The 15928-nt window shown below is 38.5% G+C and overlaps 1 protein-coding gene across 1 annotated transcript; it reads left to right on the top strand.

Annotated features, from left to right (window-relative positions):
* The first annotated feature begins 1892 nt into the window (after positions 1-1892).
* atp6v1c1b (ATPase H+ transporting V1 subunit C1b) lies at positions 1893-15348 on the top strand. The gene is made up of 13 exons (XM_050034868.1): positions 1893-2056; positions 4387-4567; positions 4671-4738; positions 4921-5006; positions 5594-5688; positions 5940-6031; positions 6457-6555; positions 8060-8128; positions 10228-10320; positions 10765-10858; positions 11947-12044; positions 12176-12299; positions 14482-15348. The coding sequence occupies exons 2-13, from the start codon at positions 4436-4438 to the stop codon at positions 14578-14580; spliced, it is 1149 nt and encodes a 382-aa protein (XP_049890825.1). The 5' UTR covers positions 1893-2056; positions 4387-4435; the 3' UTR covers positions 14581-15348.
* The last annotated feature ends 580 nt before the right edge of the window (positions 15349-15928 follow it).

Here is a 15928-nt window from a genome sequence, read left to right as displayed (position 1 = left end):
AATATTGGGAATATGAGAATATTGTACCAAGAGCAAATAATTAAATAACATGGTAACACTGATCTAAACAATATGAAGCTCACACATTTGGTCTCTGAAAACACATGTTATCTTTTCCATCTCGCCTCTGTTGTAGGCCTACAAGACAACAACAACAATAATCATAATAATAATAATAATAATAATAATAGGCTAATACCACTATTTTACGGCCAAAAACTTCATTACATTCGCACTACGATCCCTTGTAATGATAGGTGCTGGATGTTTCCTTTAAGTTGACTATTTCAACAAATTATCTATTGACATTACTTTTCTATGGAGATACATTTGTCCTAAAATTATTTGTGTGAGCAGTTTGACAATTCGTGTGTGAAGGTGTGATCTGTCAACATAAAACACCTTTGACGAATACAAAAAAGATTTGTAAAGTCATGTATATTCATTTTTTTGTAAATGTATTAAATGTATTTTCAGATTTTTTTTAAAATTTGTGGAATCTGTGTATTTGCAGCTGCATGTTATATTTGCAAAATAGTTTTGTGAGTTTACTAATCTTTTTTGGTATTTGTGGAAGAGGTTTTATATTTACAGATTAGTTCCACAATTTACCAAAAAAATGTGCCCAGCTTGTTAGTCATGAGAGATTTTGCACCTAAACTAGCTACGGTAAATTGTATTGTCTTGTTACATGATTAAACAAAGAGTGGATATTGGACAACATCAACATACATGTTACCCAGCAATCATCATGGCGTATTTGTATATAACAGAAACTACAAAAGAAAATAAGAAATTGTAAGCTTAACTAAATAGTTTTAGTGAAAGTTTTATAGTTTATGTAGAATAAGCACAGAATTGTGTTGTAGATTGATAATATTTTAAAAAAGAAAAGAAAAAAGAAAACCAAAATTGAGATGGGTTTGCCTTTTTAGGGGCATAATATCCTCCTGAGACCCTGATCACATTTTGGTTTTACTTGACCTTATACTTCATTCTGTTTAACTTAGACCTTAACATGACTATCTATAGGAAGTAAAAGTTGTAACATGGTTTCCATTGGTGAACATGCAGAAAGATAATTTGCACAATGCACTAATCCATGTAAAAACAAGATGGCAGCCATCCCTGCCCAGTCAGTCTGCAGCCGATCCTGACATATAAGTGGACAAGATCCAAAACCTGATCACATTTTATGGTAGAAACTTGTTTATTCATGATTAATAATGTTTGTAATTTGATATGGCAACAAATTTGACCAATTTTAGCAACAGTGACAAGCTAAGACACTGTTAATTAGGAAGTAAACTACTCGTTTGAGGACATCTGGACTTAATTGTCGTCTCATTTATGGACATTGGGACTTGATTATTGTTGACAATGTTAGTTTTTTATACTTACCGGGTCCTACTGATCCCAAATAGCAAGGAGAATTTATAAAAAATGCATACAAAACAAGGAGGATATAGAAAACCGCACCATTTCTTTCTGATCTACCATGAGTTCTTCTTTGGAAATGGGCTTATTTCCAGGTGGCATTAGGGCCCCTCCACCCCACGGGCCCCAACTGCACCGCCTGCACTGTCCATACTTACGCCCCTGCATCACACCTATGATACATTCATGCAATTTACCCATTAACTAACTTTTATCTAACGTTAGTTTAACACACTCTAACACACAGATGTTCTCAGATGAATCAATATGCGGGTATATGCTTAATATGTAACATTTATATGCTTATATTTAGATGTTTGATAAGTAAAAACCCCGTTTTCGCGCCTTCCAGTCGCTGCACGTAAGCTATTTCCGACTTTATATCCAGACACTGAACCTCACTTGGAACTGTGGGTCACGTGAAGGCAGCACAGTACGCAGCAGCCTCTGCGCAGCCGCAGTCAAGCTCAGCTCTGGTCAGCTGACTGTGAGTGAGATGTTGCGCTGAAGCACCTTGGAGTGAAAAAAGCTGTTATTATCCACGCTATGTATGGGAAGCTGCGACGGGTTTACTGAACTACACCGCGTGGATCAAACACTGAAGCCAGCAAACGCACCGGTAAGTACGGATACACACCGATTAGTGACGTCGTGACAGCGCGAGACTGCGATGCAAACAAGCTCGTGTCAGTAGCAAGCTAACAGTGAATTTAACCATGTAGCAACCAGGTGTCTTTTGCTGTTAAAATCAGTGGTGTTCAATGAGAATGACTGACACATCCGACACAAAGAGCAGCAGCTCCTGGTCATGTGTTGTTCTGGGTGTTTGATTAAGAGGAGGGTCAGTGTGTAGCATGTCCACAGCACAGACACTGGTCATATGACAGTCAACCAGCAGACATGGAGACCCGTCTGTCTCTGCTGTGCTTCACTGATACAATCTGTCAGTGTGTGTATGCAGTGTCAATATCACAATCATGGGGAAGTGAATGAATCAGAAGCAAAGTAGAAGTCAAAAGGGGAACAAAGGGCTTCATAACATGACTGTGATTCATTCAAGGATACTTACATGTCTGTATATCTGTCCTATAGTCCTATATAAGTACTCATGCCCTTTAACCTTTACCATGCTTTAAATATCTTACTCAAGTAAAGGTACTAAAGTAGCAAAGTAAACTGAAACATCAAAGATATACAGCAATATAGTATTATTGAATCATTATAACCGATGCATTACATGTAGGCAGCATTTTAATGTAGCAGTTTGAGGAGGAGCAAATTTTACTAGGTGCATATATAATTGGGTAGTTTAATGTGTAACAAGGCATCATTTTTATAATGTTGATCATGTGGCAAAACCCCAGCATTCAAAGAAACGAGCCACAAATGTTATGTAAGTGTAGTGGAGTTAAGAGTAAGATATTTTCCCCTGAAATGTAGTGGAGTGGAAGTATTTAGCAGCATAAAATGGAAGTTAACCCCTTCACACTGCTTCCTTCAGGCTGAAAATGTGTATTCAAGGGAGCATCTCCAAATATGAGTTTAATTAATCTTTATTTAACCAGGCAGTCTCACTGAAATTAAAACTCTTTTTCAAGCTAGACCCAGGAACAACAAACATTCACAAGAACTCAATCAGCATGACAAAAGCAAAACACAGAAACAACACAACCACACAGTAAACAAGAAATTAAAAGACAGTTACGAGAATCATAAAAAACATTAGGTAATAAAGCTTTAAAGGAAAAGTCTGTAAGATTTAGGGGGATTTAGTGGCATCTAGTGGTGAGGATTGCAAATTGCAACCAGCTGGAAGTTTTGCAGTGTGCCAGGTGCAAACTCCCAGCTAGGTAAGGTTTTTATTGTGAGCCGAATTATCTGCAGAGGTCTCTTTGTCTCCAGAACAACAGATTCTACATTCTAGCGCACCACCTGCTAATTTGTGTTCACCTTATTTGTCATCCAGAAGTTCAGGAGGTTTTTTACTGGGAGCCGAATTATCCACAGAGGTCTCCTCCTTCTCCAAAACAAACAAACCCAGTGATTTAAACCGTTAAAAACACTGTTACAAAATCAGTGTTTTTTGATGCTCTCATAGCAGAGGGGCCACTAACTATGGTGAATGACAGGAAAACAGAAACTGCCCTANCAAAACAAACAAACCCAGTGATTTAAACCGTTAAAAACACTGTTACAAAATCAGTGTTTTTTTGATGCTCTCATAGCAGAGGGGCCACTAACTATGGTGAATGACAGGAAAACAGAAACTGCCCTATTGAGAGCCAGTGTATGGTTTGTCCATTCAGGGCTACTGTAGAAACATAGTGGTGCAACATAGAGATATCTGTGGAGGAGGACCTTCTCCTTATGTAGATATAAAGGCTCATTCTAAGGTAACGAAAACACCACGATTGTCATTTTCAGGTGATTATACACTAAAGAAAACATACTTATTATATTATATGCCATGTCTTGCTGATTTATCTCCCTAAATCTTTCGCACTACTCCTTTAAACCCTCAAGAAAAATAAGTTTTACCACGCTAAAACTGTCTAGCTTTCAAAGTTCTCTGCTTTGATTTTGCTGAAGAGGTATATCAGTTTCATTTTGACTTGTGTAAGTATTGTCTATGATAACATACAGGAGTGGGGAATCTGGATAAAATACTTTGTAACGTCATTTTATTGTCATTTTTCACATGTTGTATTATTATAGATGCACTTTTTTTTTTGTTTTGATACTGTAATACTTGTTTATTGACAAAATAATTAACAAAAAAGACAAATTAAATGTTTGGCAAATCAAAGTACTTCATGATATTGATGCAAAAATAATTTAACTGAGTAACGCTGCCCACAATGGCTCATTACACCTTACATCTACCATCGTATAATTGATACAGAGTCAGTGACAGAACAGCCGAAACTCTTTCTCTTACTTCACCCTCAGTGACTTCCTTACATCAAAGGCCCGGTGGACTAACCTTTTACCAGCAGCCATGACAGAATTCTGGTTGATCTCGGCTCCGGGGGAGAAGACGTGCCAGCAGACCTGGGACAAGCTGATGGTGGCCACCACACGCACCAATAACCTCTCAGTCAACAACAAGTTCAACATCCCTGATCTCAAGGTCAGACACAGCAGTCGTTTGTATTTTCCATCACCAGAAATCCAGCCAACAGTGGTATAGAGATGGATTTTGTTCATATGTTTGTATGTTTTGTCTCTAACAGGTCGGAACACTAGATGTCTTAGTGGGTCTGTCAGATGAACTGGCCAAACTAGACACTTTTGTGGAAAGGTAAACGTCTACATGTTAATTCTTAACTTTGTAAAACACCCTCTGTGTTTGTTAGGCAGCCAGAGACAGTTTTAGATTAACAAATGGCATATTTTATTACAACTCTTCAACTCTACAACTATTCTCTCTCTTGTGTTCATGTTCGACCCTTGTGTTGGTCTCTCACCCCTCTCCGGTGTCAGTGTGGTGAAGAAGGTTGCTCAGTACATGGCCGATGTTCTGGAGGACAGTCGAGACAAAGTCCAGGAGAACCTGCTGGCTAATGGAGGTAATTTCTGTAGACTTTATCATCAGACTGGTTCCCAGGCATTCACTCTTTTTCAGAAGTTGACAGACATAAGGTGAAGAAGGTGACGTTGTAGAGACCTCAAAGAAATTTGAGAGCAAAATGGCCTTGTTTGTGATGTTAACGAAATTGAAAAATAATTTGTGATCAGTTATTCAGATCTGCTCTGAAATTTAATGGGTTCTTCCTTGGCCCGTTTTACACCCTTCCACCAAGTTTCCTAAAAATCGGGCCAGTAGTTTTTCAGTAATCCTGCAGAAAAAAACAAACAAACCAAACTGAAAATAACCTCCTTGGTAGAGGCAATTTAAAGGGGACCTATTTTGCTAATTTTCACATTCATACTTGCATTTTGTGTTTCTACTGGAACATGTTTTCATGATTTAGTGTTCAAAACACTTTATTTTCCTCATATTATCTGTGCTAGAATACCTGTATTCACCGTCTGTCGTAGACACTCTGTTGTCATGACATTGTAACATTATATATGACAAACTACGGCAGGGTATATAGGTCCCCTTTTAAGTGATTCAATGATGACTTCATTTGGTTTTATTCACTCTCCGCAGTTGACCTGGTCACTTACATCACCAGATTCCAGTGGGACATGGCGAAGTATCCCATCAAACAGTCGCTGAAAAACATCTCTGAGATCATCTCCAAGGTATGCTAAAAAATCTGCTCACCTGTAGACATAATGTTTAATTATCCTTTGCTTTGCTTGTGTAGGTGCCATTTTTGTTTTAATCAGGCAGTATCAAGGGCATTAAGACCGAGCGCAGCAGAGTAAATCATACTTAGATTTTGCTCACTCCTGTGATCTTATCGGGATTATAATGTGTTATATGTTTGGTGCAGGAAATGATCCTTGGTGAAGTTATCTATAGTGTTCGTCTTCTTCTTCTTGTTATTTAGCAAGCGACTCAGATAGACAATGACCTGAAGGCCAGAGCTTCAGCCTACAACAACCTGAAGGGAAACCTGCAAAATCTGGAGAGGAAGAATGCGTGAGTAATTTACTACTACCGTGACCCCTACGACTCTGCAAGGGTTCCCAACTTCCCACCCACACAGGGTTTATAGCCTGCAACTACGTACCTGTCATTTAGAACTGTAGAAGCTTCTTGGATGAGAGGTGAAACGTCTAACAAGTCCAGTTGCCGACGATATAGCACTTACGATTACCATGACCTGGGTGACTGAGAATCTTCACTGACATGTACTACTACCACCACCACTACCACCACTACTACTACTAATGATAATAATAACAACCATAATATTATACTTTAGCACTTATTAGCTTGATCATGCATGATCTTTAGTTATTTCCCCCTACAACAGAATGATGTTAAAATTAGTCCACATGTAACAAAAATATGTCTTTGTTAGAGAGATCCAGACAATCTGAATGTCATGTGTCGTCCTGTAGGGGGAGCTTGTTGACCAGGAGTTTGGCTGACATAGTGAAGAAAGAGGATTTTGTCCTGGACTCGGAGTACCTGATTACCATGCTGGTGGTTGTCCCAAAGTAAGTACACTTACATCTGTATCTATATATGCAATATGCACTGAGGTAAGAATTCTCACTGTATCCATGGTAGACATGATGGAGGTTCCCTTCTGACCACAGCTCATAGACTGTATGATATAATGCACATAACCAACATAATGTCACCCATTGGTTTGTGGACACCAAGTTTGGTTTGGACGTCGCCATCTTGCAGTGTTGGAGCCACATGTGACCATATGTGGACGAGAGGGTGGAGCTTACACTAGCAGCTAGCTTGGATAGTACGATGCATTCACAGCTAAGGTTAACTGTGATAATGTTAATGTTAATGTTAATCAAGTTTATACTAGGCAAAAACAGGCTTAGAATCATAAAACAAAATGTACTCACCAGAAAAATTGAACACCTATTTTAGTACAACCAACAAAAACAGAACAAGGCTGTTTTAGGTGACCAAATTTTATGGACTGAAAACACACTAAAACAGCTACAGCTACATCTATACTTTGTGACCCTGGGGATGAGCTGTGGTTACAATACGTAGACAAAGTCGTCGCCGTGGTAGTGACTTGACAACAGATGACACCCACCCATCAAAGTGGCCGCACCCTTAATTATACACAGCTCTCAATCATAACCTCACCCCCCCTTTTTTTTTTTTTTTTTTTAAAGATATTTTTTGGGGCAATTTTAAGCCTTTAATCGATAGGACGGATAAGCGCCTTGTACATGGGGCGCCTGCTCTACCACTAAGCCACCGACGCCCCAACCCCCCTTTTTTAAGAACAAATTACTAGTTAAAACCAAACTTACCAGAAAAATGAGCGCTTGAATGATAGAAACCATCTTTGGGAAAAAGTTATTTGACGTGTACTTAGATTTTTTCAGTAAGGCACACGTCCCATTAGCTAACATGGAGGGGGTGGGGCTTATGACCTGTACTGCCGCCAGCCACCAGGGGGCGATCAAGATGTTTTGGCTTCGCTTTGGTTGAGCTGTCATGTCGTCCATTTATATATAGTTGATTATGGTGATTGACTCGCTTTCGGAGCCAGCCTCAAGTGGCCATTCAAGGGACTGCTTCTTTGGCACTTGCGTGTTACAGTAGCTTAATTTCTCAGCCCCAGAGGTGGCAGCTTTTTACTGCTACATAAAAAAACAGTCTAGAAACTAATGTATTTTGCAAAGTCCCATTCAGTGTCCCGGAAACTTCTTTCCCCTCGTAACTGAATACATTTTGGTCATGGAAATAGTAATAAAAATAGTAACTTTATTTGTATATTACAGTTCGTACAGCAAGTGCAACTCAAAGTGCTTTGCATAATAAAATGAGAAAATACAGATAAAAGACACAACAGGATAGAGTAGATAAGATTTGGTGGTTAAATTGTAATGCATTTAAGTCCAACATAAAATTAAAATCATGTTTTTACCCTGAAAATATCCATATTGGTATGGCCTTTAAATGTCATCTTTATATGTGAATCACACTGCTGTTATCTTTCTTTTCCTTCTTCACCAGGACGAGCTACGCTGACTGGCAGAAGACGTATGAAACCCTGGCAGAAATGGTTGTGCCACGCTCCACAAAGTAAGCATAACCACATGGTTCAGTTCATTCTTTTGTATCTGTATCCCACAGAATAAACAACGGTGTGCTTTCTCAGTTTGTCCTCCTCGTGTCCTCTGCAGTCGGTTTAGCAGGTTTGGTGCTCGACTCTGATAAGAATCAGAAACTCTTCATGGTTGACCTGTAAAAAGCAGCTGACTCGTATTAAAATAGAAAACATTATGTGGCTGACCTACAGAAAGCAATTGACCTTTTGCCAGCAAGGCCAGATGATTTGAAGCGTTATGTTTGGGCACTTGGCGCACTCGGCTTAATATGGTATCATATGGAGTGGTACCCTAGCAACCTGTGTCTCTGAGTAAGAATCCAGTGAGGGATCATCACTGCATTAGAGACTCTTTCTAAGAAGAGATAGCCAGTGACACCATACGTATGGATGGAAATCAGTTTGCTTCAGTGGAATCTGCACAAACAGCAGATTTGTTTGTTTGAGTTTGTCCAGGCTGTTGACCATTTCCCAACCATCTTGACAGTGTTGATGAAGGGAACAAAAGCAAACAGAGAGTCCAGACTGTAGTAAGCTATCAGCTGTGTGTCACTATCCAGTATTTCATAACCCTGCTCTACAGGAGTTTAAAATGCTCCACCAAAGAGATGAGGCATGGAGTGGATGGTCCAGATATGAAAGCGTGAATTAACTGTGTGCACTTATAGTCTGAGGTAGGAGAGGCACGATGACGATCTATAATGCTATATATGTTTGAGTTTTCTGCAGTACTGTTTATACGTTGTTGGCTATCTCTTTAAAGGTATACTCTTAGGATTTGCCTATACAGTAGTAATCCCTCTCAGTCATCACTTATGACCAACTCGAAGTGTGTGGCGGTGTATTTATCTGAGACATTGTCCTCTGCCTGTATTTTCTTCTTATTTCGCTGTGTTGGGGACATTTCTGTGCACAGCGTGCAGGCAAGATTGGACTTTATAAAAAGGTAGCAACCAGGTTCCAGACTGTAAGCAGCACACAGACAAGAGGAAGCTACGAAAATCACAGACACAGCGCTGAAACAAGGCAAATACAGTAAAGCAAACATCAGTGAATCTAAAGTTGACTTTCACTTACAGTGACAATATTGTTTGCAAACAGTAAACGACAATTCCTTACCTTCGGGTGTTTTGGTCCAGTATGGGAAATATTGCAAAATCAATGGACAGGACTAACTTGTTAGTAAGTTATTGATTTAATATTTAACATGCATATACTTTAAGATTTTCTCCACCTTACCCATCCTTTGTCTTAGCACCACTGGTTTCGCAAAGATAATTAAATTGTGCTGTTTTTTTTAATGGAATGTCGCAGTGTAAAAATACTCTGTCACAAGTAAAAGTCCTGCATTCAAATTTTTACAAAAGTCAAAGTATTAGTTTCAAATATATTATATTATTATAATGTATATAATGTATACAGATGTTATGTACAGCAGGGAAAAAAGGAAAATGTATACATTGTATTGTTGTTGATGAAAACAAAAAACAACAACCATAGTCTTAGAACCAAAACAAAAAGTACTCATTTTGCGGAATGGCCCATTTCAGAATAATATACATTTGGTTATTAGTTTATAATTATTGATGCATGAATGTGTAAGCAGCAATCATGTTGCAGCTGGTAAAGGTGGGGTTAATTTTAACAGCGTTATATACTGTTGGGTAGCTTAACTAACTTATTAATTGATTTTATTTTTCTATTAATAATTTGAGTCTGTAAAGTAACTAATGTTGTAAAATAAATGTAGTGGAGTAAAAAGTAAAATATCTCCCTCCAAAATTTAGTGGAGTAGCAATCAGAATGTGTGGTCATTCAGTTCATCGACATGGAGGTGGATACAGGAAATCGCTTGAAAGGAAAACGTGGACACTTTGCAGAGTAACAATAATGATATTTTACACCAAGTGGAGATGAACAGTGGGGCTGGAGTACGAAGTGTAGAGTCAGAATGTAATGATGTGCTTATTTTTTGTCATGAGGATATCTGTTATGTGTGAAAACCTGCTGAAATCCATCAGACATGATGTGTGTATCCAGCTCTCCTGATAATGTGTCGCCTCCTCTCCACCAGGCTGCTCTTTGAAGACAACGACAGCGGCCTGTTCAGTGTCACTCTCTTCAGGAAGGCTATCGATGACTTCAAGCACCAGGCCAGAGAAAACAAGTAAATTCATTTTAATTCCAGAACTTCTACTTGAGCTGTGTTTCATTTTTAGCCATTTGACAGATGCCTTTGTTTAGAATTCCAGATAATGTTTTCTTTTATGTGTGTATTTTCCATGAATGATGTTTTATCTATCCTTTGGGAAATCAAGCACAGATAGCAGTAATGATGCCTCATTTTTTCAAGTGGAGCACCTTTTCATGAACGCAGGAAGTTATTACGTTCTAAAATAGAAACCCATTCTGTAACGAACATGATCTGTCAGCACTCTACAGTCTCTCCAATTAGCACGACTCAGGCTTTCACTGTGTGTGTTGATGTATTTGTGTCTGTTTGTATGTAGCTCTTTTTCATGAGTGCACTTGAGTGTGTGTGTGTGCCCCTGCACATCTGTGTGTTCGCTGACAGCTGATTGCCAGCTCTCTGCTGTGTGTCCACACCTAGGTTTACAGTGCGTGATTTCCAGTACAATGAGGAGGAGATGAAGGCAGACAAAGAAGAGATGACACGTTTGTCCACTGACAAGAAGAAACAGTTTGTACGGCTGCTGTTTTCCTCACAAGCAGTAACACCGACTAATTAGGGGGGAAGGAGGAAGTTAACAAAGCTCACTGTGTGCTGATGAAGGGCTTTAATTTGGTTTTATAAAGGCTAGTTTGGATTTTTTTAAGTGGTGTTTTATGTTGTACTCATCCATAGTCAGTGCATTACATACAGTAGATGGCAGTTGACACGCCCCCAGTTTGGAGAAGCAGACAGGACTACCACCATGGAGGCTAAGCAATGTACTGCTGTGGGTGGCAGCAGCAATATGTATTTAGTCACCTAAAAAAATCAATATCAGTTTAAGTGTATGCTGTATTTAGAATATATTTACTGCTTTACCTTTCTGTCAGACAGCCCTTTGCAATGGGGAACTGATGCCATTAAAACCTTTTCTTCAAAGCCACCAGGCTCCACCGACAAAAACAGTAATTTTACCTCGCTGAACATGAGAGCTGCTGGTCTAAAGCTGCCGTGATGTCTTAGTTTGTTTGTGTTATTGTGTGACTTTGATGTTTTAAGAGGTTAGTTCCTATTACCCAAAGTCACACAATAGCACAAACTAACTGATAGAGGCAGCGGTAAATCAACTCCCGTGTTCAGTGAGGTAAAATTAACAAATGTATTTTGTCAGGGCAGTCTGGTCTTTGAAGAGAGCATAGATAACAGCTTCAGTTCTCCGTTCCGACATGGCTGTCAGACAGCAAGGTAAAGCAGTGGAAATACTCTAAATATTGCATGCACGTAAACTGATAATGATTTTTTAGGTGGCTAAATAATGTTTTGCTGCTGAACTCGTCCACAGCAGAATATTGTAAGTTTCTCCAAACTGAGGGCGCGCTGACCACCATCTATTGTACGTAATACACTGACTATGGATAAGTACCTCATACAGCCCTACCTAAAAAAAATCTGAATTTTCCCTTTCAGCTATGAAAGTTATGACTATTGGCTGTAGATTTATGTTTATTTCTTATTTAATGTTTAATTTGAGCAAACATGGCCCCACAGTTTGTCTCACTGAAAAAAGTGATTATATTATCTTAATTAAAAATCATTAAAATGATGTTCCTGTCCCCCCAGGGGCCTTTGGTACGATGGCTGAAAGTGAATTTCAGTGAAGCCTTCATCGCCTGGATTCACATAAAAGCCCTGCGTGTGTTTGTGGAGTCAGTGCTGAGGTAAGCAAGTAAAGGCCGAGCAGCTGCCATGAACCATCCTCAGTGAAGTTCACCAGTCTGCAGCTCTTTCCATACTTTGGTCATCCATCCACCCATCCTTTAAATAAGGTGACAGACTTCTTGTGTCATAGATACGGGCTGCCGGTGAACTTCCAGGCCATGCTGCTCCAGCCTAACAAGAAGAACATGAAGAAGCTGAGAGAGGTGCTGTATGACCTGTACAAACACCTGGACAGCAGTGCTGCCATCATTGATGTGAGTCTCCTTCACACACACTCTGACAATTAAAGTGGCAAGTGAAGTAACCAGGAGGAAGGCAGGTCCAGCTCTTTGTCATTTATGATAACAGTGTCCTTAGAAAGACTGAGATCATCCCTCGTTCAGGGTGTTTGAGCTACTGATGTCTGGGTGTTGCTTCAGGATGGACAGACAGACAGTGCTTTCCAATACCCATACTACCATATTATATAGTGTGCCAGCTGATTGTCAGAAGGCGCAGTGATGAATAACAGCACATTCAAGTCAGATGACCAGTCGAATAGTAATAATAGGAATATTGGTTGTTTGAGTAAACAAAATAATCATAAATATTATAAACAACAGTAGGACACAACTATAAAAATAATAATGACAGAGAAATATACTATGTTAGAACTTTGAAGTTAAACTACACACATTGCTAAGTAACAACAGAGCTCTCTGGGTTGATCTCCATCTCTGGCGAATTTGGTAAGCAGCGTTTGTTTTATCTCCAAGGTAACGGATATAAAAGCAAGAGGGTCGGAGTTCAGTGCGTAATGTTATGAGACAGTAGTATGTCCTGATTGTGTCCATACTGCATGCAATGGTATGTACTTTTTAAGGGTACATGTAGTACCTACTAAAAGTAAAAAGGAAAAAGTATGCAATACAGAACGCACCCTAAATCACTATTTCTGTCGCCATAGTTAAACATATATTTTCTTAATTGGACTTGACTCAGCTGGATTTTTTTTTTTTAGGGCTGTACCGAATAGTTTGAAGTATTGAAGCTTTATTCATAATGTTGACCTTCGAATTCTAAATCAACAAATTTGCATGTCTATTCATTCTTTTTAACCCCTTGAAACCTGAGAAAATTGGCTTGGCTTCTTTCAAAAACCTGGGAGGAACGTAATTAGCAATGAAAGAAGAAATGTCCCCAAAAAATTAGTAAGAAATTAGTAAAATAAATAAATAAATAAAATAAAATAAAATTTAAAAAATTAAAAACAAGAAAATATGTTTAAAAAAAGAAAGTAAATGACCTTTCAAAAGATCTTTAAAAAAATTATAATTCTGTAACGTAATTTTAAATATCGTTTTTCATTGCTTTTTTTCTTTTCTCGTTGGCTTTTTGAAAATGATTTTCTAAATCATTGCTCATTGCCTTTATACCCATGATTTTGAGAGAAATTGTACCAACTTGTTCAGGGTTCAAAGGTTTGAACACTTGTGAAAGGTGTTTGAAAGCAGCACAAGAAAAGTGATGTCGCTCCAGTTTACAAAAGGTTAAACTCTGTATTTCTGCAAAGTTGCAGATTAGAATTAGACTACACTAATATATTGTTTAAAGAATTAGATTCCATTGGTGGCTGCGTAGGATTGTTTCCAAATTGTTCAAAGGTTGAGTCCAAAAATTAAAATTTATTGAAAAACAGGATCTTATAATAGGATATAGTAATTTTAAAAATTCCCATCATCTAACAATATTTGGCTCCAATCTATATTTGTTGGTGTAACAAACACATTTTCACTCAGCACAAAAAACTGAGGCACGTACCTCCAGTAGCAGGGCGACATATCATCAATCCAGCAGCACTATAAATAACATCAGTTCATTAATTAAAGTTAATTTAAAAAATAATCCAATTAATTTATTCAAACTGATGATTTTGTTGTAGGACTTTTTGGGGGGTGATGATGTCATAAAATATTGTGTCAGACATTTGAAGCTTCATTCGAAAACCTCGAGAAGCTCTAAATATAAAAAGATGACGTGGTACAGCTCTAAATGTTTCCCTTGGAGACAGATAAACAAAAATGATAGATCATGATTGGTTTTCTCCATCAGTGCAACACATTACCTCATGTTTCAGACATCACTGAAATTTCAAATATGAAGCTTCTCCCTGGAGCCCACAAAACCTGGATCATTCACCGTGCTAGGGGAACATTGCACTGCCTTATCAGCCCTGAAACAAAGAGGCTCTGTCAAGCTCCTTGATGCTTTTATCACAGCTGTTCACCAAATCCTCCCTCCTGTTTGGTGTGACAGATGTTGCCTCGGTTGCCATGAATGTTTGAGACAAACCATGCCAAACAGTGTTATCATTAAACTCCACTGGGAACTTACTGTAATAAAATAAAAAATGTATTGAAATATGAATACAAACAAGTGTCTCTGCTGTGCGTGCAGGCCTCTATGGACATCCCAGGGCTGAACCTGAGCCAGCAGGAGTACTACCCCTACGTTTACTACAAGATCGACTGCAACCTGCTGGACTTTAAAGTCTAGATACATGGCCATCATCCTCTCTGTGCAGTGGTATTCTGATGTGACATGATCACATCCCTGAGCTTTAATTTATTTCCAACATGTTTTTCCTGTTTGTTTGTTTTTTTCACCTTTTGTGCTCTCATCCTCTTTTCCTCTCTCATGCCTCTGGAACATTCCTTGGTCCATACTAAATAAGTTGTTGGAACTTCTGTTCTGATATGCTCGGGCCGTCTTCTTTATTGTCTCTTCCTCTTTGTACCGCACTGTAAAAGTGAATTGCTCCCCAGTTTACACCCAACAAAATGGTTGACATTCCCCATCAAAATGACAACATGTGAAATGCTGCATTTTTATTGTTGTTTTTCTTTTCCAGTCTCCCTTCTTTACTCAAGCAACAAAACGGTACACGTGGGGAAAACGGAGGGGAAAATAAATGTATGTTAAATATAGTATTTATTTAAAACCTCTAAACTCAGTGAAAAATGTTTTTGTTTGTTCAGTTTTTGAAAGTGATGTGTTTTTAGCTTCATGTAAGGAATGTCTGTTTACAAGTAGATGTTGACCATCGTCCCCTCCCACTAAAGATATAATCCTGTGAACCACTGAGACGGATCATTTTAAAGAAGCAATATGTTTGCTGATTGTATGCTCCTATGATTTCTGTATATTAAGCAGTTTGAGAAAGATAATGATAGGTCTATGTGCAAATACTGTATTGTCAGTATAACTGAAAATTATTCCACATATTTAAGATAAATGTGAAAAATAAATACTCTATGTGAAATATGCTTGACTCTGGCTCACTGTTAAAAGTTTATAAACCTTGTTGGCTGATGAAAACCAAATTGATTTTACCTGACACCATTTAAAATATAATGCAAACTCGTTGGAAGCAGTTTACCAAAACTGATTCAGATTTTCTATTTGGAGTTTCTCTGTTTTTTTGTGATCCAATTTGAATTGATTATAGAGAACAACAATTTTCACAGGACATATATGTTTGGCAGAAACATTTCCTGCTGCACCCCACAGGACACTCCCACAGGACACTCCCACAGGACACTCCCACAGAAGCACCTTTATGCTTTCGACAGCCTTGCCTAAAACATGTACATTATTTTGTTTGGCACCATCCATGTTTGCAACAGATTGTTCCATGCAGAGAAAATCCAGACAAGTAAGTAACCACTGTTGTCTTTGCAATGAATGCAAGGCCTGCCAAAGTAGAGCAATTTATTTGGGCTGCTGTTAGGCCAGCTAGCTATACTCGTCATTCTTGAAGTGTAAGCATGGTACAGAGTTTTCTATACTATCTGACAGACATGAAGGGACACACATGTTCCCATACCATATGCAAAAATGTGGC

This window comes from Epinephelus moara, chromosome 22 (assembly GCF_006386435.1).
Source record: "Epinephelus moara isolate mb chromosome 22, YSFRI_EMoa_1.0, whole genome shotgun sequence".
NCBI lineage: Eukaryota > Metazoa > Chordata > Actinopteri > Perciformes > Serranidae > Epinephelus > Epinephelus moara.
The sequence above is the reverse complement of the archived record's forward strand: the minus strand, read 5'-3'. Positions and strand labels throughout refer to the sequence as shown.

Bases quoted from the DNA above. Each gene is read 5' to 3' on its own strand.
- atp6v1c1b (XM_050034868.1), top strand. From the start codon at position 4,436: ATGACAGAATTCTGGTTGATCTCGGCTCCGGGGGAGAAGACGTGCCAG. The intron at 8,129-10,227 runs GTAAGCATAACC...CCTCTCCACCAG, and splicing joins GTTGTGCCACGCTCCACAAA to GCTGCTCTTTGAAGACAACG. The intron at 12,300-14,481 runs GTGAGTCTCCTT...CTGTGCGTGCAG, and splicing joins GCAGTGCTGCCATCATTGAT to GCCTCTATGGACATCCCAGG.